Raw genomic sequence first — 24,114 nt, forward strand, 5'->3', positions numbered from 1 at the left:
GATGTCCTCACTGCCTCGCCCTCCCCTCCCCCTCATCGACTCCTTCGATTGGCCGACCTGTTACTGTTGACCTTCCTCTAAATCCGTAGCCACCAATCCAAAGCCATATGCGTGTTTAAGTTTACATTCACATGCTACGGTTGATGTGAAAGATCAATATGTTATCACTACTATTATTTATTTGGTTTGATGGGTCTAGCTTGCATCTCAAAATTTAACCTAGGCTCACTCAAGCTCGTAAAAATCTTAAAGCCGCGTGGGTTCGATCGAGCTCGCCTAGTCGAGGAAGAACGCATTAACAACGAAACAGATAGAATTGTATCTAAAAAATCGAATAGACAAAAATGACCAAATTTCATGGAACAGTATGTCGGTGTCGCGCAGCAAATCGAACCGCCTCGAACCCAACCCGGCCCAAACAAAGTCCACCTCCCGTCCCGACTTCCCTCTCTCGAGTCTCGAGTAGACCGCTCCCTCCTCCCTCCTGATCTCAACCCGCCGAAACCCTAATCCCCATCGCCGCTGCCATGGGCAACCCCATCCTGACCCTCCCCGCGCCCGAGGGAGACGGCGACGGGGGCGGCGACACCGACCACCAGCAGCAGCCTCCGCCTCCCCCACCCTCTCCCGGCGCGAAGGCGGAAGCCCCGGCGACGGTGGCCACCCACACGCGCACCATCGGCATCATCCACCCGCCACCCGACATCCGCGTGATCATAGAGAAGACGGCCACCTTTGTCGCCAAGAACGGGCCCGAGTTCGAGCGCCGCATCATCTCCCACAACCAGGGCAACGCCAAGTTCAACTTCCTCCAGCCCTCCGACCCCTACCACGCCTACTACCAGCACCGCGTCTCCGAGCTCGCCGCCGCGCCGCCAGGCGCCGACGCGCCCACGGGCGGTGAGCCCGACGGCGCCGACTCCGCGGCCCCCGTTGCCGCGGCGCCGGACCCGGCCAATGGCACAGCGCAGGCCGACGGCGCCGCTGCAGCGGACGCAAAGCCCGACCACTCCGCGCCCTTCCGCGTGCCGCCGCCAACCAAGGTGCTGGTGCCGCCCAAGGCGGAGCTTTACACGGTGCGGCTGCCCGAGGGGATCACAGGGGAGGAGCTGGACATCATCAAGCTGACCGCGCAGTTCGTGGCGCGGAACGGGAAGAGCTTCCTGACGAGCCTGGCGCAGCGCGAGAGCAACAACGTGCAGTTCCACTTCATCCGGCCCACACACAGCATGTTCCCGTTCTTCACGTCGCTCACAGACGCGTACTCCAGGGTGCTGAGGCCGGAGCCTGCGCTGCTGAAGGAGCTGAGGGAGGGGTCGAAGGACCTGACAACAGTGCTGGAGAGATGCCTGAACCGGCTGGAGTGGGATCGGTCACAGGAGCATGCTAGGCAGCAGGCCGAGGACGAGATTGAGCAGGAGAGGATGCAGATGTCAATGATTGATTGGCATGATTTTGTTGTTGTCGAGACAATCGAGCTTGCAGATGATGAGTACGAGGGGCTTCCTGTGCCACTTACTCTAGAGGAGTTGAAGCGCCGGAAGAGGATGGCGAACTTGGGAAAGGAGGAAGCTATGGAATTGGCTGAACCAGCTAAGGAGGTTGAGATGGAGATGGATGAGGAGGAGATGCAACTTGTCGAGGAAGGAATGCGGGCAACGCTACTTGAGGAGAATGAAGGAGGAGCACAAGTTAAGGTGGCTGGTGATGAGGAGGCGCCTATGAGGATAGTCAAGAACTACAAGAGGCCTGAGGAGAGGATTCCTGCAGAGAGGGACCCAACCAAGTTCGTTGTCTCACCGATAACTGGGGAGCTGATTCCCATCAGTGAGATGGAGGAACACATGCGCATCTCACTCATTGACCCTAAGTACAAGGAGCAGAAAGAGAGGATGTTGGCCAAGATTAAGGAAACCACCCTCGCCCCCGATGACGAGATTTCTCGGAACATTGTTGGTCTTGCTCGCACTCGCCCAGATATTTTTGGGACCACTGAGGAGGAGGTTTCTAATGCTGTCAAGGCTGAAATTGAGAAGAAAAAGGATGAGCAGCCGAAGCAGGTTATTTGGGACGGTCATTCTGGTAGCATTGGTCGGACTGCCACTGAAGCATTGGCTGTGGGTCGTGAGGATCAGGTTGATTCTTCAAATGTTGATGGGAGGCATATTCCTGGCCCAGCTCCACTTGTCCGGCCTGGCATGCCATTACCCCGACCTCCTCAACCACTTCCGCTGGTTAATGTCCCTCGCTTTATTGCGCCAAATGCACCACAATATTCTCATATGCATGGAGTTCCACAGATGATGCCTCCCATGCATCCACCTCCACAACAGATACCAGGCCAGCCGCCCATGATTAGGATGCCAGGCCAAATGGGTCATATGCCAACCACTATTCCTCCGCCTCCTGGTCAGGCTCAGTTTATGCCTGGTCCACCACGCCCATTCCATATGCCCCCGCCGCAGCACATGCCACCCATGATCAATCCCATTGGAATCCCTCAGCCTCCAGCACCGCCTCTGCCTCCCCAGCCTCCTGCCGAGGAGCAGCCACCTCCACCTGATGAACCAGATCCTAAGAGGCAGAGAACAGACGACGCTTCTCTTATCCCGGCAGAGCAGTTCCTTGCCCAGCATCTGGTAATGGCTCTTTCAAATAGGCAGTCCCTTTATCTTTCTTCCTTGCTTTTCAAGCTTGTTCTAGTTATATTGATTTTTTTAGATGAGTTATATTGCAATTTAAGGACTGTTATATGCTAATCTATTATTCTCTTGTCTGCAGGGCCCTGCTCGCATCTCGGTATCTGTACCCAACCTTGATGAAGGAAACTTGCGGGGACAAGTCTTGGAAATTTCTGTCCAATCACTCTCAGATACAGTAGGTAGTCTGAAGGAGCAAATTGCTGGAGAATTGCAGCTCCCTGCTAATAAGCAGAAGTTGAGTGTGAGGACTAGTTTCCTCAAAGACAACCTTACTCTTGCTTACTACAATGTGGGTCCTGGAGTGGTGATCAATCTAACTCTGAGAGAGCGTGGTGGGAGAAAGAAATGAACCTTCTCGACCTCAGTACAGTGGCAGGTTAATGCTTACAACCATAATTCAGCAGCTATCATGGAGAATATTTTTGCTGGATCTTGCTGTTGTATTTTTCTTATCATGTTATTTTCTATGTTAAACACTATCTTTTGCATTATGTGAACTCAATACCTTCCTCTATTACCTTACTATGGTTACATGTTGTGAGGTGTTCTGCCTTGACATATCATCGAGTATGTTACTGGAGGGTGCTAATGGATACCTACTTGGCCACTTAGCTTCTTTTGTTTGGTCTTGTGAGATGGTACTCTACATTAAGAGTGCACATTTCCTGTTTTATGTGTTATGATTGTTTTCTTATGCAAGTACGTGTTATTGACTTATTGTAGATTCTTCTGTACAACATCAGTGAGGGTACTGTTCCTTCGAGTGGTTATTTTGAAAGGTTTGGATGGATGATTATTGTTTTAGTTGTATTTGAATTGTGGACTATGCCTCTGATGTTCAAATTCTTTTTGACAGAATGGCATGGCATCCATCAGGTCACTGCTGCTGGAATTTTTGAAGTAGGAAATATTAGTTTGGGATATGTATTCTATGGTTGTTTCCTTCTGCTACTGCACTAAGCTTTAGATATGCGCCTCCAGAAAATATTGTTGTATTCTAATTTCTAACCAATTTTTGCCAGTGTATGTTTTCACAAGTCACAGATGAACCTGTTTGTCAGTTATGGTGTTGCATCTGGGCCGTGTATGTGCACTTGTGTATACAAGTTTCCAGCTATGTTTATGAGGTATTACTCGTTCCCATGCCACATTTCTTTAGTTTTTCCTTTCTTTTGCAGTTTTGACAGTGATGCAGAAAATGCATGCCCAAATCAAATGAATGCATTCAACCAACCATCTGCTTTGGTGTTGTGGATTAGATTGGCCCTACCTAGATATGCTTTATATTTTAGGAATGTAACATGTTTTTGGTTGGTTGTTATTTTGGCGTTCCCTTCTTGGTCTTCTTATGTATTCGGTTTGAATTCGTTAGAGGCACCAAACCATGCCATATCAGTTAAAAGGTCATGTATTACTCTCTCCATTCATGAATATTTGTTCTGCACGGGAAAAATAGGACCTTGAATATTAGTAATTTCTGTTGAACTATAAACACATTACTATTGGCGTAATTTTTATGATGGATCAGTAAGCTGTTTCCACTTGGGCAATCTGGATAGTTGGTGGCAGTAATTCAAGTTAGAAAAGTTTGATTGCCAGCATTCTTTCCAAGGAGTCTTATAGCTGACCATGTCTTTTGGGTAGCTTGACAAAGTGTGTGCAAGACTAATAGCTGTTTCAGTTGTAGCTTCTTATACTGTGGGATGGTTGGTCTGAGTCTCCTGTTTCTTCCCATCATGTTTGATAGCTAACACGGTTAAGATTGTGTTGTTAATTTGATAAACAATTGTGTGAAAGTTTGTCATGTGGATGATGTCGGATCTTTGATGCGTTCATCTTATTTGTTAACTGGCTCGCAGGATTTTTCCATCAATTGCTGCTGGAGTCCTACAAATTCCTGTGTCCAATCAGGTTCTCAGTTGATGATTTGAACATGCCTGCTTATGAACTGGGATACAACTTTCGAGCCCCCTGGTCTCAGCCTTTGCAAGAGATGGTATAGCGGAACTGCAGGAGGCCACGAGCTAGTGGCCAGCTTGAACTGTTACCTTGTGTGCTTTTGCCGTGCCGTCTTCGGTTGAGACTTGAGACAAACCAATTCTGTTCATGGCTTCATGCCCAGTCGAAGACATGAGCTGCTGATGCGAAAAATATTAATATGTGCTCGGCATCAGACCTTGCAGGATAACAATTCAAATGGCTGTTGACGGGTGATCGGCTCCTTGTGGCCTGTCCGCTCGTCAAAGTGTTGCTACAGCCGCTTCGTTTTGTTCTGCGGTGTGTTTGCCTTTTGAGCGTGGCCGTGCTCAATGCCACAGAAAACCCTGTCGCACCAAGGAACAGCGTGTTTTCTCGGAGCCCTTCAAACGCCACAGTAGCAGTCTGTTGCGATTTCCGAGCGGCGAGCCAACTAGCGTAAGTTGCATCAGATGGGCTTCATCCTATTCGTGGTGAGAGGTCTGAATATTTTGGTCGTGGTGAACGCATCACCTGGTAAGACGTTTCTGCGTGTCATTGTCGTGGATCATGCTGGCGAGATAAAAATCCAGAGAAGAGAAATATCACATAGGAGGGAGAAGTGCCTTTGGACGCTTGAATTTCTTGGAAATTTAGAATTGTCACGTGACGATCAAATTTGACCTACCAAATGTGTAGGATCAAGATGTACGATAAGAGGGTGAATTGGGTTATGGAATTTTTCTACCTCTAAAAACTATTTCAAGAAAAGAAACAACTTCAATTTAAATGTGCATTAGTTTCTATATGAAGAGCATGCAAGCTGGATCAAGCATTATTCTTATTCTAGTAAAGCAACCATAGTAATTCCCAGAATATAATGCAGAAAAATAAATGTTAAAATTAAATTGTTCAAAGTAAAGAGAATAATAATTTTTTTTTTCTTGAGGAGTTAGTGTTTTTCTTAGTCTTCGTTGAAGTAACCGTGTAAGGTACGAAGCGCTCTCTAGGGATAGTCATCTTAGATTTTCAACAATCACTTCAATGTGAAATTCAAGACTAAACACTACTAAAGGCCTGTTTGTTTTCAGCTACTTCTGGCTTCTGTTTCTGCCAGAAGCCAGAACAAACGGATTTGCTAAGAAGTGGCTTCTGAAGAAGCCAGAAGCTGCTTCTGAGGAAAATGAACTAAAAGCTGAGAAGCTCGCTGAGAGTAGCTTTTCTGAGAAGTTATGTACTGAGAAGCCAAAAATTTAGGGTCTGTTTGTTTCCAGTTGCTTTTGGCTTCTGCTTCTGTCAGAAGTCTAGAAGCCAGAACAAACGGGTTTGCTTAGAAGTGGTTTCTGAAGAAGCCAAAAACTGCTTCTGAGGAAAATGAATTAGAAGCTGAGAAGCTCGCTGAGAGTAGTTTTTCTGAGAAGTTATGTGCTGAGAAGCCAGAAATTTATTGTAGAAGCCAACAGTCTACTTTCAAAAGTAGCTTTTCAGAAAAGCTAAAAGCACAGTTTTTCAGAAAAGCCAAAAGCAGAAGCTCAAACAAACAGGCCCTTATTGTAGAAGTCAACAGCCTATTTCCAAAAGCAATTTTTCAGAGAAGTCAAAAGCAGAAGCTCAAACAAACATGCCCTAAATTGTTTATGTGACGCCAATCGCTAAGAGTAATAAGCCAAAAATCTCACTTAACATAATCTAAGCCAAAGAGATGATTGGATGCACTCTAGCTACACTTTTAACACTAACAATGTCTTTAATATTGCAATTTATGAGTTTAGAAATTACTGAAGTGCTTCTTATTTCTCTTTTACTCTCAAAGTATGTAACTAAGTTTAACTACCAGCCAAGAGAACTTTCATGGCGCAAAGGGGATGTATTTATAGCCAACCACCAGAAACTAGATGTTACTCTTTCACTAAAAAAAATTGCACTCACCGAATAATCTGGTGATGCATCTATTTCCATCACTGGAACATTCGATGAATATAGCTTAACTGTGCTTGGAATATATCCGTTATTGTACGGCCATACTTACCGAATGATCCGATCAGGTTTGAACATAAACACCGAAACATCTGGTATGTATAGCATCTTTAACCATCTCTAGCACTCTCTTTGTATAATTACTCTGGTGATCCTTCTGTTGATCACCAAAATATCTACTGAACAATCATTTGATACGCTGAATGGAACTTCCGACGAGTATAGCTTCAAAGCCCCACTCAGAAATACTCTATGTATAATTTATTTGGTGAATCATCCTATGTTGATCATCTGATGAACATAACTTCAATTTGCCACTAAAAATTGCTCTCTATATAAATCTTTTGGTGAATTGTTCATCTTCTAGTGTGAACACTGAATCATCCGATATAAAAAAAATAAGCTTCTCTATTTCACTCCAAATCTTTGATCCCTGTTTTCTTGGGTTTTCTCTAAACTACCTAGTACTAGACTTGACTAGTATGCATCACAACTAACTATCTAACTCCAACTAGATCAAACTATTATGCTCAAACCCCATAATAGTAAGGTCAAAGGTAAACACAAAAGACTTATACTACTTTAAGTGTCTTCCAACTCTAAACGACACTAAGAACTAGCTAGTCCTTAGGGGTTGTTTGGTAGAGCTCCCCTGATTCAAAATCTCTCGGGAAAAGTGATTATTCGAGGAAAATATTTTTGTAGCTGAAAGTGATTATCTAAGATAAACTCTATGGAGGAAGTAATTATATAAGAGAAATGAATCAGAAAAAGGTGGGTTTTTCAGCTCCTATTATCTAATTTATTTCAGAGAATGACTCTGGGAGTTGAAAATTGCAAACTATCGTTTGACAGAGCTCCTACTGATTCCACTCTAGGAGCTGATCTAGAAGCTCTACCAAACAAACCATTAATCTCCGCCCATGTATTTTGCCGATAACCATGAAAACCAACATAGGGGACGCGAGTACCAAGAATCATCATCGTGATCTAAATTTCAGTAGTTCCTACAAAACACATGTTAGTCATGATGATCATTTTGTCGTTGATCACTAAACTCGAATTAGGAGCTTAGATACTTACAACTTATAATGCTAGAATCGGTTGTGAAAGAACATGTTTGTTTCGGTAACAAATTCTCTCTCACATGCCAAATCTTTTGCTGCTTGCCAGTGCATATGATGGCTGTGTGTTGCGCTCCTGCTCTTGGTTTTATGACCTCCCATGAGGTTTAGAAGGGAAGGTGTCACCCAACCTCTCTTCACGGTGCTAAGTCGTCTTTGTCAGACTGTTTCCTTAACTCCTGTCGCTGGCACCGTCACCCACCGACCGTCCTCCGTCACTGACGACCTACTGCATCTACCTCAACCCCGGCTACCAACACCGGACCAGGCAACTAACCAAAGCCTTCTTTCAAATCTCAACTACCACCTAATCCAAAACCTAACCCCGATATCCTCTAGTTTAACACTAACCCTAACTCCGGTAAGCTTAGAAGCTCATGGTAGAGGAGGTGTGGCCCTAAGCGACGTACATTCCCCAAACCATTCAAACCGCCCCAAAACAGCCAAACAGGCAGGCAGCCGCCGGTGGTCTCGAGCCGCCGCTGCCGGCCCCACTCGACAGCCACCGTGCTCCCGGGCTCACCAACGTCCGGGATTCCGGATAAAAACCGCTCGCAAGGACGCAGCCGTCCATGGCCTCCCCCCCCACCCCACATCGGCCCGGCCCCACTCTCTCTCTCTCTCTCTCTCTCTCACCTCACGCGCTCCACGCACGCAGAGACGCGCACACAACCTAGCCTCCCCAGTCCCCAGTCGCTCTCCTGGCTTGCGCTCTCGCTCTCGCTCACGCTCGCTTCCCACAATCCCACCTTCCCCAAAACCCTAGTCGCCTCTCTCACCACGCTAAACCCTACCCCGCGCCGCCCCGCACCACCCTTCCGTCGTCTTCGTCCTCCTCGTCGGCGCCATGCCCGCACCAGTCGCTGGCTGAACTAAGCCCCTCGCTCGTCTCGTCCGAATCCGGGCTCGTGCGTCTCGCGTTTTCGGCCGCGTCGGCGGGGATAGGAGCCCAGCAGTCTGGTAGTCTCTGAGCGCTGCGTTCGTGGGGTGCGTCGGCGTTGGTGATGGAGGAACCAAATGTGGGCGGAAGTGCCGTGGCGGCGGCGGAGGTGGCCGATCCGGCTGGCGGCGCCGGCGCCGGAGCTGGCGCGTCGCCGTGGAGGAAGGCCATGCTGCAGCCGGCGGCGGGAGAGGCGGCGGTCATGGGGGCCGAGTCGTGGCCCGCGCTGGAGGAGGCGAGGCAGAAGGGCGCCTCTGAGGGCCCCGTGAAGGCAGGGGCGGGCAATGCTGCCGCCGGCGACTCGGCAAAAGGGGCGCCGGCGTCCCCTCCGCCGCCTTCATCGCAGGTATAATTTGGTGCCCTTGCGGTTATGCTTAGTTTTATTTGTGGGATCTTTCTATTTTGGTAGTATTAGTTGTTGAAGGAAATTTTGATGCAAGGTGTTGAGGTTGCTCATTTACGTAGATATGCATCACTTCTGCCTTTGATGCTAATTGGTTGGGTGTCGTTATGCGTTGTTTTGTCGGTAAGTAGTGAAGCTTTGCTGTTTTTAGAGTGTATGCCGCTGACCAGAGTGCACTATGATAGAAGTAGGTTACATTTCTCATGACGATGTAAGTCTGTCACCTAGCTGAACCGCTGAAGCACCACCGAATGGGAGTGCAGTTAAATCATAATTCCTTTGTATGACTGCCTCGTTTGGAGCATCTCACACTCAACTTGGAGCGCATTCCAAATGCGGTAGTGTTGTTCTGTTGCCATGTTTGTGATTTTGTTTGTTGGATTGTGTGAGTGGGGGAACTGTTCTGGCTCAAGGATTATTCTGAAGGGTTATGGACATCATGGTAGGTCTTGTGATCCCATTCCCATTCTGTCCTTCCTATATTGGGTAGAAATGTTAATCTTGTTTAGTTTGTCTTTGCTTCCTCACATCCCTCAACACAATAGTAGAAGAAAAGACGTGGTGCTTTTGTTGTTTCTTTAATAGTACAATTCAGATGTGTTCTCATGCGCTGTGAGGACAATCATATGCTTTCAAATGATTTAAGTTAAAGATATGTGATTAATTCCTTTGTGGACAGAAGTTACATCATCTCTATTACTGTTCTATAGAGTCACTCTTCCTTGCTGAGATCCTTTATGCATTTTCCTGTACTATTCATACCTTTCTTAGTTTGATAAAAAAAGTGAAAACTTTTTAGGGGTCTAGTCGTACAAACAAGTTTGATGGCCATGGAAGTCCCAACAAGAGTCACCAAGCATACCATAAAAATGGGCCCAAGCGACATTTTTCTGCTGCCAATGGTGCACCATCCTACCCTCCAGCGATGCATTATCACCAACATCCAGGGCAACCTATTTTCTACCCTGTGCTCCCCAGTTCGATGATACTACATGAATATCCTTACCGGCCTTTTGCTGTTCCGGTCCCGAATCATGACCGACATGCTGGAAAATCTGGATATGAGAACTCTGTGCCTCCTTTTGTTCCAGTAGATACTCATGCTTGGAAACCACCTGTTGGTACTCATGGTGCTAGGCCCCATCCTGGTCCTGAAGGCCATGGCCATCACACCTGGCAAAATCCTCAGATGTTTGGTACAAGAGAAAACACAAGTCTACCGCAAGGTGCTGGGCCAAGAACTTTTGTCAGACCAATGGTGCCTCCTACTCTTGGGTACATCAATGGACCACCATACCCTGGTAATGCTCTAGTCACTGGTAGTGTCATCTCCCTTCATGTTTGGTATATCGAAGCTTTCTATGCTCTAATATTGAAGAATGATTTAAATTCAGGGCCTATGCATCCCATGTATTATTACATGCCCGCCGTACCTGTGGAGCCGATGAGAGGTCCACCACGTTACATCCAGAACCAGCCAGCTCCTTATCCTGTTTTATCCCCTGAAGCTGCTGAGTTAAGATCTAAAATACTAACTCAAGTGGAGTATTATTTTAGGTAAATTCTTTTTTTCTTCTATTGAAGTTTGTTCCAAGAAAGCATGATACTTATAAAATAGCCAAATAGGCATGTGGGCTTGTAACAATATGTTGACAAATTTTTCATTTAATTTTCAGTGGGTATTGGTGCTAAGTAATTTATTTTATTGGATATCTGTTGATAATTTTTTCATTTAATTTTCAGTGGGTAGTGGTGCTGGGTAATTTATTTTCATTGCATATCCGTTGGTTTTCAGAAACATGACCTAAAAAAAGTCCAGTTTGCTTTTGCGTCACAGTTGCATTGTGATTACACAACATACATGCAAAAACCAATACAGCCCAGTTTTGAGGACAGTCTTATATGTTTGTAACATCATGGATGACTAAATGTGCTTTTTGACAATTATTTCTTGTAGCCCTTTGTTAACTCATCATTATGTTTTCAGTGATGCGAATCTGGAGCATGATAATTTCTTGAAATCTTTAATGGATGAGCATGGCTGGGTTCCAGTTTCAAAAGTCGCAGATTTCAACAGGGTATGCCTTCTATGCAGCTTTCTCTGGAATTGTATTTCTATTATTTTGCCCTTGTGCTAAAGCAAACCCCTTATTTCTGGCTCACTTGCAGCTTAAGAAAATGACCACGGATATACACTTGATTGTAGATGCATTGTCAATCTCAAGTCTTCTAGAAGTCCAGGTTGCTATGATTATTTCAACTGTTAGTTGAAATTTCTTGTTTAGTTTAGACATTTGATTTATCTTATCGTCTGCCTGTGTACTAGCAGGATGACAAGATTAGAAGGCGTTCTGACTGGTCAAAGTGGATCTCTTTTTCTGGGACAACATCTGTTGCGAGTCCATCATCTGCCAGTATGGATAGCAGTATGGGTGAGAGGAATACTGGTGGCTTTTCAAATAAGGATGGATGTTCTGAAGATCAAAAGAAGCATTGTAATTCTCAAGATATTAGACACAACATAGACTATATTGGTATGGAGGCAAAAGTTGCAGAGGAACATCTAGCTGAAGACATGCATAGCTGTTCATTGAATAAGGACTTAACCGCCATTAGTATTGATGAAAAGCCGAAGAGCATTTCCGCGTTCCCTATAAATTCACGCAATCATGAATCTTTTGTTAGATCTGGTGAAGTTAAAGCTCAGAAAGTGAACTCAAAGATAAATGTACCTGTTTCTCAAAGTGGTTTCTCTAACGGTTTACCAAGTGACTTCTCTAGCTTCAATGGTGATCAAAGCACTTTCTTGCTTGATGAGGAATTGGAATTGGAACATGTGGACCATTCATGCGATGATCTCTATTCACATAAAAGGTAATTTCGAACGGGTATATGATCTATGTTTCATGCGTTACAAATTCTTCTCTTGGTATGCAATTATGCATGCATGTGGTAAGATAGAACCTATAGTTTCCGTCAATTTTTGGGAAGACAAATGATTTGTATGTGATAATTCGTCAACAAGCCGATTGAACCTCAGGCATGTTTTGGTTCCCTTGCTAGCTCAAGCAATTGCCCAACTAAAAATGCTCGCTTTATGAAGCAAATTCTCTCATGGGTAAGGAAAAGTTTGCTTATTGAGGAGAGCCTAGGCTATCCTTTGTGAGCAAGGTTGGTTGTGTATTGTTATATCATGTTCTGTTCAAGCAAATACCAAAATATATATTATATAATATTTTAAGTTATTACCATGCTTTTCTAAGAAACATAAGCTTATTTTATGTTTTTAAAGCAAAAGAACCAAACATGTAAGCCTTGCCAACCTTGCTTCCTTTAGCTATTGCGGGCTAGCTACCTGGATTTTCCTTGCTTGACAAAGCAGGGTGGGAAAGATATCCAACATACCCTTAGGCCATTGATGGTTGTTTAATGTTTGCTGCCTCTTTTTTCATTTCGTCATACTTATGTATGTAGATGTACCCAAGCCTTTTATTATCCGTGTAAGCTGGGTACTCTCAGATAAAGTAGTACTTATTTTTTTAAACAAAAGGTAATACACTTTACATACTACACACCTTTTCGATTGTAGATAATATGTTATAGTGTGCTTTCGTTACATTTATGAATAAACTATTTTTTCCATAGTAGAATGGTACATTTCTACATTTTATAAAATAATTTTGGTGTACTAGATGTCATGTATTACCATAAAGATAAAAAAAAGGATCATGTTGACAATGTTTGTGTATAGCTTAAAGTAGTGCTTCTGTAGTGCTCCATCTCTCATCTCCTATGCTACAGGGACCAGAAGCTGTCAATGCAAGATTGATTTCCTTTTGCAATATGTTTGTTTCAAGCAGGGGCGATAACGAGGATGATGACTTTTTTGTTGACGACCAAGACATTAATAGGCTAATAATTGTCACGCAGGTTGGATTTCAATATTCTTTTTGCTCCTTGCTTTGTTTAGTCATATGTTGCCTCTAATTTCCTATATTCTTGCCATCATAATTAATGATGCCCTTGATGTAGCTTCTATTGGTTTCTTAATGTGCACCGTATGCCAAAAACTTATGGATTGAATGGTGTTGTTTGATTATGGTTAAAGTTCATTTTGATGCAGAACCTATATGTAACATTCTTTTACGTGATGCATCTTTTTTCCCGTATCACTTCGATCTTGTACTATGAAGTATTACAAACTTTGGCATTTTTCAATTAATACATGATTTATGCCCTTTGCTTGTTTTCAGATATTTGCATTTATGCCGTTCTTTGAATTTGCTTTGTTATTGTGTGCTCTTAAGGAGAGCACATTCATTATTTAGGAGTAGAAAAAAGTTCCTGAAGAAAATTTGTTGCGGAACAAAAAATACAGTTACCTGTTGAGTTACCACTGCATAATGTCATAATACGCTAATGCCGCAGGTTGGATGATACTCGTCCAGTAAAAGGCTAAAAAAGCTACGTGTCTTCTTGTTGAAGCTTTAGATTCTAATGTTCTTAATTTCTTTAACATTTACAATATTTATTTATTTTCCTTCTGATCACTGGCAGGAGTTTATCTTTACATATTTGGTAGTGTTGCAGTGATACATTATAAAGCATTCATTCAATGATGATATTGGACAGTTTAGCTGATTCAGTTATATTTGATAGTATTTCTAGGCTTCCAATGAGAACTTTATGCTTCTGAGGAACACAATCTTTTTTCTATTCTTCCTTACTCTTATAAGATTCTTTTAATTCTCTTAGCCCCTGTTTGGAAGAGGGGAATTGTACCAGAATTTATAGGATTTAGTTCAGACTTGATTGAGATGCATTTCGATGTCTTACGGTATATCTACTCTTCGAAATCTTGTTTATTTGTCCTGCAGTGGTCTGTCTTTTTTAATTCTAGATAAACATTTGATTGAGTAAGCCGACTGTTAGTCTCTTCTGTTTCTTGCAAACCGTGCAGTGAGTTATATTGTATGTTCTCTGATGGGACCAATGATTGTTCTATCACACTCCTTCCAGTCAATTAAGTGCTGTTTCAGAATGCGTGCTGTTAAACTTTTTTATTTTTTAGTGACAACATCTTTGTAAATGTTTGGCTTGGCCAAGAACTGTGTAAAACATACTTTCATATATTAAAATTTATTAGGTTTCCATAGAAACTGATGGACAAATTTACGTTTTGGGGACCGTGTCAATATCTGAAATGACACTTATTGTGACCGGAACAAATGTTGAACAAGTTTTATTTTGTAACTTATCTGAGATTTTGTTTCATTTATCTGTCTCACAGGATACTAGGTTAGAAAAGGATGACAAAAGTTGCTCAAGTATACCTCAGGCATTTTCAACAGAGGAAGCGTCAAGAATAAGCGATGCCTTATATCATTATGAGGTGATGTATTGCAGTCCAATACATTACAAAATTGAGAAAGTAACTTATATGCCACTGGATAATGCCCAAAGGCCAAAAGACAGACCAATGATCTGCCGTTGAATAATTCTATATTCTCTCTATGCCATTGCTTTCAGCACCTTGCCCTCTTATGCCATCGCTGTCCATTTGCCTTCAATCAACAATTGATTGGGTGCAGAAAGGCCATTTTCCCCTCATAACCGTATCACATCATTGTTACTCGAGCTTGTCTCGGTCTAGTATTAGTTTTGTAGGAAACAAAGCGAAGGCTTAATATGGAAAGAATCTATCTGTGCAGGTTTTCATTTATGAGAAATTAAGACATTTTATAACCTAGTTTTAATGTCAGCTCCCCAGCTAAACTTATTAAAGCAATATCATACGTACTATATACATTTTGAAGGGTTTATTACGCTTCAATTACGAGTTCCACATTGCTGCTTCAAATCTTGGGAGTACTGATTAGCTGTAGCATTAGTTCACTTGTTTGCTTATGTACAATTTGAAATCATTTGAAATTCAAGTGTGGAGGAACAAAGGTCCGAAGACAGACCTTGTGAAGCTATATTTTAATCAAGCTTGCTTGAGCTCAGACATGATCACATGAGCTGAGCTAAACTTTTCTTTTCGTATTTCTCAAAGCCCACTCTTAGCCGATACATGTGATGACCCTTCTTTATGCCATCAAATTTTATAATTTTACCTTTCCTCATGCTGATATTATAATATATTTCTGACTTCAGAAACTGCACGGTCGGCACACTAATAATCAAAGAAGTTCCCAGGCTGAATCTGCAGATGTTGATCCTAAACCACCTGGTGGTTCAAAAGGGAGCCACTCCAGTACTGTAAATAATGGTATTGAAGAAACTGGACAGCCTATTCCATGTAGGCGGCGAAATAGAGGAAACAGAAAAGCACACACCTCACATAAGCAGAGATTCTTTGCTGGTAATTTTATGAACAACCCCAATAGCCAGTCTCAGTATGACGGTGTATCAGAAAGTCCTCCAGGCTATTCAGTTGGATATTTCTATGGGTCTACTCCAGAAAATCACAGGTAGGGTTAGCAATTAATTGATTTTTTTTTTGTTTCAGAAAACTTACCTATTTGCTGCCTCAAATTGATGTTGTGCTAATCGATTTCATTGACGTTTAGTTATAAAAATTCAAAGCTGAGTTCATCTCCTCATGGAATTCCCTCTGGGAGCTCTCCTGTTGGATCTTTGCCCAAATCTTCTCCACAATCTCAGCATCTAACTTATCATCTTTTAGAAAAAAATAAACTCCAGCAACAAAGGTAAACAGCTAATTTTGTGGCGGTGTGTTCCTTAGTTTTAATGTTCTTTAGCATTATGTATCAATACCCTCCATTTTATAGCTTCATTTTAAATTGATGTGAAGGTACAATAAGTTCAAACATCACTGCCTTGCGGAACGTAAGAAGTTTGGTGCCGGTCGCAGTGAGGTGAATCTTCCTCCTATATTTCTCTTGCAATGACAACTTTGTAACTACTAACTAGAGAAATAGATAAAGGTGGTCAGGTTTACTTTTTATGTGTCACTGCATTAACTTTTTTAAATATAGAATTTTTGGAATAGTCTGACCTCATCGATGTTTTGATAATTGATGATTATATATTGATTTTGACATATTGTATTCATTCAATGGCGTGCAGCAAATGAACTCGCTCTATCGCTTCTGGTCATACTATCTGAGAGATAATTTTAATGAAGATATGTACAAGCATTTTAAGAAGTTTGCGCTGGAGGATGCAGCAGCAAATTACAGATACGGGCTTGAGTGCCTCTTCAGATTTTTTAGGTATGTACATGGAAGTTTCATGAATAAGCTTCCCATTATCATTTGTTTACATTTTGCAATAGAGCAGCATCAGCTACTGCCTATTTGTTTTTGCAGTTATGGTTTGGAGAAAAACTTCCAACATAAGGTATATGAAGATTTTGAGAAGCTTGCACTTGAGTACTACCATAATGGTGATCTTTATGGGCTTGAAAAATACTGGTAATTGGTAGCTTATTATTCTTTTTGCACTCCTCTGTTACTTCACTGCAGTCCTTGCTATGGATTTATTTTTACCTTTACTAATGAAGGAACATAAGGTAGCTATAATTCAATGGTTTGGTTGCTTATTGGCTTATCGCTTATATCTAGTGCTTGTGACCTTATTGTTGTGTCATCCCGTGAGTAGGTGCACGGATCCTGAAGTTCATGCATATTGCTATGAATGGTAATACATGCAATTGCCACATTAGAGTGGTTCTAAACTTTGTACTTGAAAATCGTATAGCCAAGGTGCCTTGTATTTATTTGTGAAAATGGAAGTTGCGAGTCTACCTTGACTAGCTGATTGCCGAACCTAGCAGTTGTGGGATTGTCATACTTAGTTGCTGACATTATTTTTTGCTTATTGAACCAGGGCATTCCATCATTACCGAAATCCGGATAGCGGTCCCATAAATCAGCACCCAGAGTTGGAGAGGCTCCTAAGGGAGGAGTTCCGCACTCTAGAGGACTTCAAGTCGAAGGAGAGAGAACGAGAGGGGGCAGAGAAAGAAACCGGCAGCAGTACCAGCAATGCACCTGTGGCTGCAAGCCATAATAAGGCTGAGACCAAGTAGGTCCGAGCGCGGCATGAAATTTTGGCGGGTCATCCCAGAAAGGAGAAAGTAGCAGTTTTTGTTTGCTGAAAACTAAGGATTTTAGTAGACATCTGTGCATATTTTGCTATATCCCCTGCCCATACTTGTGGTGTGGCCGCCCAGGAAATTTTCCTCCTTTTTTCATTACCTTCCTGGCACCAATGTGACATTTGTACATAGATAATAATTTCTTGTTAAATGGAGAGAAAAAAATAGAGCATGAAGTTTTAAGCCTTGGTGTGGCTTGGTGCTGTCCTGTAGGGTGTGGGGTCTGTCCGGTTCGCATCCCACAATGCGAAGTCATGCCGGTGCCTGCTTTCGCGGTTTTACCAAACCAAGCTCGTGGTTCTCCAGATGCCACAATTATTTTGAAAACTAAAAATGAAGCTACCATCACGCTGGAATCTGGTCACAGCTCTTCGTGTCTATGACACGTAGGACCCAGCTGAAAAAAGTTCATGGTTTTTTGGTAGTATTCCACTTGATTTGCATGTTCATGTTCATGGCGAACCACCTGATTTGCTCATCAATTCTGTCCAGGAGATACTGGGTGCTACTGTGCTAGCGCCCAATGCCCCAGTTCTAATCGTCACGCCTAGGACGCAGTGAGCGGTCTTGCGTTGTTAATTCACGAGGTTGTTCAGAAAACCCCCCGTCTTTTTTTTTCCTCCGCTTTTAATGCTTCAGCTCAATGCACTGGTGATAGAGACTGGGTATGTCGGATCTGCACCGCAGACGACTGCAACCTTCTTATGGTCTGCTCTGCCGGCCAAACGGCCAGATGCAACTTTAATCTCCTCGCTGCTCTGGAAAAAAAAAAAGATGGTGAAAAGAAAGTGAAGTTGGGCTAGTCCCAACGGCTTTCCTTCGAAGATTAAAATCTCATCGTGAAGAATTTTCGTTCTCTTTAACGCTTAAATATTTTTTTATGATTTCTTTTACGACGGGATTCTCAATGTTATTTTCTTCCAGACGAGATTTTTTTTTTTTTGCGATTTTTTAAAAAAAAGTTATTAGAGATGAGAGAAAGTAAAAAAAATAGAAATAGAGAAATTAATCGAAAAGAGAATAAAATAAAAGAAATATGATTGGAGATAATCTTGAGCTCAGGAACTGGCCTCCATGGGTCTCGTGACACATCCAGACAAATTGTCGGATGAGATCGAGCGGTCACGACGACGAGCTCGATCACCAGGTGAGGTGGATCCAACCAATCATAACTCCTGCTAGTTCTTTCGGCGGAGTGTGTTCTACTCATTCACTACGTGCTGATCCCTCCCAACCCGCCCCTTGACAAATCATTTTCATTGCATAGTTGGGCGCAGGGTCGATGTGACCTCTCAGCAGGCAAACGCACCTGGACTGGACCCAAGCTTAATTTTGACGCATCGTTTGAGTCGAGGCTCTAGAAGCTCGCCAGCCGATCCATCGATTGATAGCGCCGTGGATCCGTCCCGTGGCACTCCCCCTCCGGCGTTCATAAATCAAAAACCAGCTGGCGATCATCTCCATCTTCTTTTACTTCGGAATGGATCGCCGCCATCTTCAATTACTCGTTCGAGTTACAAGTACTTAGTTTTGGACGAGACCCAGTCAATTTTTTGAAACATTGACCATCAACAATTTTTAATACATTTATTATAGAAACATAAAAATCATAGATATAAATTCTTTTGAAAAATATTTTTATAATTTTTTATTAGATTTTATAAATATATTTTTATAAAAATAATAGTCATAGGTCTACGTTAGAGACCGTATTATTATTTTTTACAGATATTGTATCCTAAAATCTTCTTGATCTAGTTTGGCACGCGTTGTGTAGACGACTCAACGTGCTGATTGACTTGCGAAGCTTTGTTAAGTACTCCGCTATTTGAATCAAGAATCATGTCGGTTACTTCAATATAGAAAGTCAACAAAATACAACCAGCTTACCGTCAGTCACACATCGGATCGGAGACTTTTTTAATAATATTATTTTATTGAAAAATTAAATAAATAGTTGGAATAATAAAATCGTAAGAATAGATACCTATTAGCATATGGAGTACTAATAAAGGACTGTCGGTACTCTGAATACCGATTTCCTATATGGTAATGGGCCCAGAGGTCTGTTGACACGCGGAATACTGATAGGTGGCGGCTCTGGTAAAGAGGTGTCACGTAGGTTGTTGCTGCAGTCTAATGGCTTGTCGGTATTCCGCGTATCGATAGGTGACATAGCATGATTTATCGGTACGCGAAATACCGACATGTGCCACGTTAGGTCTGTTTGCATTTGTAGCGAACATGTTTTTAGTAAGATTGTACTGGAACATCTTTAGGGTATGTATATGATTTTAGTGATTAATATTAATATAGTCAATAGGACTAACATATTTGTCAAGTATATGCTTTAATAGGTCTCATAGATACAATAAACGAGAAGTCATTGAACCCGAAATAAAGAGAGGAATGAATTGGATTTGTTTCGTAAATTTTGATGTGGTCAAATGGGATGGATTTCTATATAATCTCGTAGAGCTCTTCATAAGCTTTTCATAGAGCACAAGATCGTCAAAATCGGAGTTTGAAGTGAAAAATTATAAAAAAATACATAACGTTGTTCTGTTGAAATTTGTCTGACCAGATAATCCAGTGAACACAATGAAAAACAGTCCGGTATTCACAGAAAGTTTGGAGCAGAGTCTTTTGCATCACCGGATGATCCGGTATTCACAAAATGAACACACCGGACTATTATTTGCAGAGATCTTCAAAATGAATATGTGCACATAGGATGATCCTGTGCATGTGTCCGGTATTCAGTGAGTCATCATAGGATAATCCAGTGTTCACAGATGAGTCTGAGTGGGTTCCAACGGCTAGGTTCTTTTGCTATACTCACCGGATGATCCGGTATTAGTACTACTGTTATCACCGGATCATCCGGTGTTCACAGTTTTTCTGAACCGTTGAGGCAACGGCTAATTGACGGGTTTGAGGTTATAAATATCCCTTTATTCAGTCATTTGAATGTGTGGTATGCTGCTGGAGTCCAGGGAGCCACATAGATGATTGAGAAGACATCCAAGCCATCAGAGTGTTTAAAGTGATCATCCAAGGCGATTAAGCACAAGATTAGAGAGTGATTAGTGCTTATAGGCCTAGAGAGAGTTGTAGCTAAGTGCCGTAACTTTGAGAGGGGATAAAGAAGTGATCCTTACTTGTACCAAGAGGTACGCTGGCACCTTAGAGTCTTTGTGACTCGTCGACAAGTTTGTTGACCCTCCGACTTGGTGTGGAGCGGTGACAAGACACGTGCATGAGGACGTAGAGACCCTTGCCTTGGTGGCACAAGCTCCGAAGTGATCACGACGGCAAATGACCGGAAGATAGGCTAGTTGTGAGACCTTATCTTAGTGGCTTGGTGGTTCATCGTGCTTCAGACCTTGTCTTGGTGACTTGGTAGCTCAAGAGCTGTGACCGGAAGAGACTTGACGACTGAGAGCATATCCTTTGTGGAGCTCTAATGTGGACTAGGGTGATATTCATGCCGAGTTTATCTCTCTACCTTATTTATATTTCTGCATTTACATACTTACAATTTACCTTGTTAGAGTAGGTTGCAATTCTCTTGAGTGGTAGAGTAGATACAATAGGTAAACCTAGAGCACATTTAGATAGAAATTACGATAGGTTTATCTTGTGAAGTTTTTGGAGCCTATTTGATTTAGGTTTCTAAGTGTCCTAATTCATCCCCTCTTAAGATGTCACACTTCCCCGCAATTGGTATCAGAGCCTCGTGCTCTTGATAGACTTAACATTTTAGAGTTGTGACGTTCGGGGTTGGGATGAATACCCATAGTGCTCTACTTTTCGATGATATAAATTTCTTCCGTTGGAAAATTCTAATGTCTTGTTTTTTATAAGCCAAATGTCTAGATATTTAGAGAGTCATCGAGGAATGGATGAGTTCTCGCATCACCAATAAGGAGAGGCAATTAGATGCATTGACGAAAAGTATCATTTTATAATATTTAAATATTAATATATTTAATCGTGTTTATTCTCTCACCAATGCACTTGATATTTGGAATAGTCTCATTGAAACATGAAGATACAAATAATATGCGCATTGAGAAATATCATGTGCTTTTTACTAAGCTCAATAGCATCAAACAATTTACCCATGAAAGTGCTAATGAAATGTACTCACGTTTAAATATTCTTGTCAATAAGATAAATATGCTATGTTTGACGCTAATTGACGATGATCAAGTGGTGAGAATAATACTTCAAGCTGTTCTTCCTAAGTACATGTTGATAGTCTACATCATATACGATAACAACAACATCAAGAAGATAACTACAAATCAAGTGCTCGGTAAGATCACCGCCTATGACATGACCATGAACATGGGGGTTGAAGCTTCTTCCTCATCCGACACCAAGAACCTTACTATCACAAGTAAGCAAGCATCATATCCACATATGAAGGTGAAGATGATGGAGATGAAGATGAAGAGAGCAATGAAGATGTTGAGCAAAGCACATCAAATGATGAAGGAATAGCTCCCGAAGTCACCAATGTCATCTCTTAAGTGGAGAAAAACATCAAGAAGATCAATGCCAATATTGATAATCGAATCTCCACGAAAGACTTGCTCAAAGCTATTGATCACATCAAGAAGGAGAAAAAAATCAAGAGCAAGAGGGAGACAAGGGGAAGAGCTAAAGTATTTGCAAGCATGAGAAGAATAGTGAGTGAAGATGAAGATTCAAGCTCAAGTGATAAGAGCATTTGCAAAATCATAAGGTAGATGCTTTCACTTCTTGTGATGAATTAATTGATTTATCTAGATCACCCCTTTGCAATGAGATATGTGTTAGGAATATTGTTATAGAAACATGTGATGATCTCATTACACAAGAAAATGATGAGCTCAAGCAAAAAGTCGAAAAGCTCAAGAAAGACTTGGCAAGATTAAAGGGTAAGAACCATGTCCAACCTCCTCAAGATAACTATGCTACCATAATGAAGAAGCTTGCGGAGGGTTCCACCGTGACATGCTTCAAATGTCATCAAGAAGGCCACAAGCCATTCTAATGCAATCAAGTTAAGAATGAGACCAAGGAGAAGAAGAAAGCAATGAGCCTCTTAAACAAGACCTCCACCTTGTACACCAAGCCTAACTATAAGATCAAGGCCAATAGCAACCACTACAATCTCAAGAAAAAAGACAATGATAAGGTGGTTGCACACAAGGTTGGGGGAAAAGAATGGGGGTAGAACCAACCTATTTGTGTGCCCAAGCAAGTCATCATCAACATGAAGAGGCCCCAATCAGTTTGGGTTTCAAAGAAGACTTGAAGCCCAAGGGTCAGCTCAGGGATTTGGATATTTGGCTCAAAAGATGAAGTGAAAGTTCAAACAAAGAAGCCAAATGTACAAGATTGGGCGAATTGATAAAGATTTTGATCATCATATACCCAAATACCCATCTAAAGGTAAAAGAGGTAAATGATAGCTAGACTTTTGTTCATATATTTATTTTTTCATCTAGCACATTTACCTTGTTTAGGATTGCGTGTGCATATTCCAATTCATTGCAATGCCTAGTGTAAGTTTTTTATATGGTATATTGCTTGTGTTTCTCTCTTTCTCTTATGAGCAACCTACAAAAATTATTAGATGTAGGCTCTTTTCATGGTATTTCCCTATAAGTGATATTCTTTGTGTGCCATGAGTCCAATCTATAGGGCAAATTCTCTATTATTGTCAATGACAAGTGCATGTCTTTCACAAGTATTCAACATTTGTATGCACACATTTAGAGGGAGTGTGTCTCTTGATTTTGAGACTAACATGTGTTCTAAGTTATATCTTTTGTAGTCTCATAGAGCAATCTATAAGTCTCTGTAGGTATACAATGCTTAAAAGCTTTAATTTACATCATTATCAATTCTTATATTCATTTAAGTTACCTTCATGCATAATATGGCTTAAATTTCCTATCTCTCATGTTGTCTAGTTATGCATATGACTTTTTCTATGCACACATATAGGGGGAGTTTAAATCATATTATGTGAGTTTTATAAATTATGATTCATATGCTTTCATTCCAATTGGTACTATATTCTTGAATTATATTCCATCAAGTGGTATTATTACAAGTGGCATCCTTTCTATTGGTATCATTTTATCGGATCATGGTTTATGAAGCTCTCTCACATATGCTCTAATGTCTTCCATTGAGTTCAACATGTTTTTTTAGCCCTTTTTGAGATTGTTGATAAAGGGGGAGAAGTTTAATGACCAAAGCAAGAAACAAGATACAAGATGTCTAGGAGTACCAAAGTTGAAAAATGGGAGAAGAAGAAGATACAAGAAGGAACATGAGACACATAGGTTGACAAAGCAAGAGAAGCTCTTGCATGAGTAGATCAAGGGAGATAGTGACAATAGAAAAAGGGAAAAGCCACAACAATAGAATAACTAAATGGTAAGAACATGCATCGAAGTATTGTGGTATGACCTTGTACTCTTTACAATTAGTATCATTTGTTATTTACCACTTGCTTTCGTTGTGTTGTCATCAATCACCAAAAAGGGGAAGATTGTAGTGAACATGCCCTTAGGAAGATTGTAGTGGAACATCTTTGTAACATTCCCAGTAATTAACGCTCTTGAGCATGTGAAAGAATATCTCCGAATATCAAAACTTTTGTGAATGTTTGTTAAATTAAGAACCTAGAAGGAAATCAGTGCATTTCATAGCCTGGCACATTTGGATTTCGTTGGATTCTTTTTTTTAGTGGAATCTGTCTTTTGGATGCCTAGAAATTTGAATCAAAATTTGTCTTTGAATTCAACTCTGATTATATATATATATATATATATATATATATATATATATATATTTGTATAAAAAAAGAAGAATAGACCAAA

At 41.6% G+C, this 24,114-nt stretch overlaps 2 protein-coding genes across 4 annotated transcripts; both read left to right on the forward strand.

The window, feature by feature from the left end:
• Positions 1–411: 411 nt before the first annotated feature.
• On the forward strand, positions 412–4,971 carry LOC133899029 (probable splicing factor 3A subunit 1). 2 transcript variants are annotated; one of them, XM_062339930.1, is made up of 6 exons: positions 412–2,639; positions 2,782–3,078; positions 3,426–3,481; positions 3,559–3,602; positions 3,725–3,829; positions 4,562–4,971. In XM_062339930.1, exons 1-2 carry the CDS (start codon positions 528–530, stop codon positions 3,049–3,051), a joined length of 2,382 nt encoding a protein of 793 aa, XP_062195914.1. In that variant the 5' UTR covers positions 412–527; the 3' UTR covers positions 3,052–3,078; positions 3,426–3,481; positions 3,559–3,602; positions 3,725–3,829; positions 4,562–4,971. The 2 variants fall into 2 exon arrangements, with proteins under 2 accessions (XP_062195914.1, XP_062195905.1); XM_062339921.1 differs by having other exon boundaries at positions 3,559–3,829.
• A 3,397-nt stretch (positions 4,972–8,368) lies between these two features.
• Positions 8,369–17,410, forward strand: LOC133899039 (la-related protein 1A-like). 2 transcript variants are annotated; one of them, XM_062339942.1, is made up of 14 exons: positions 8,369–9,045; positions 9,902–10,403; positions 10,497–10,659; positions 11,090–11,180; positions 11,272–11,343; positions 11,429–11,976; positions 12,963–13,032; positions 14,393–14,494; positions 15,259–15,575; positions 15,675–15,815; positions 15,920–15,983; positions 16,195–16,340; positions 16,437–16,541; positions 16,957–17,410. In XM_062339942.1, exons 1-14 carry the CDS (start codon positions 8,764–8,766, stop codon positions 17,156–17,158), a joined length of 2,805 nt encoding a protein of 934 aa, XP_062195926.1. In that variant the 5' UTR covers positions 8,369–8,763; the 3' UTR covers positions 17,159–17,410. The 2 variants fall into 2 exon arrangements, with proteins under 2 accessions (XP_062195926.1, XP_062195934.1); XM_062339950.1 differs by having other exon boundaries at positions 8,370–9,045; positions 11,432–11,976.
• The last annotated feature ends 6,704 nt before the right edge of the window (positions 17,411–24,114 follow it).

The sequence above is a fragment of the Phragmites australis genome, chromosome 2 (genome assembly GCF_958298935.1).
Source record: "Phragmites australis chromosome 2, lpPhrAust1.1, whole genome shotgun sequence".
In the NCBI taxonomy this organism is placed as follows: domain Eukaryota; kingdom Viridiplantae; phylum Streptophyta; class Magnoliopsida; order Poales; family Poaceae; genus Phragmites; species Phragmites australis.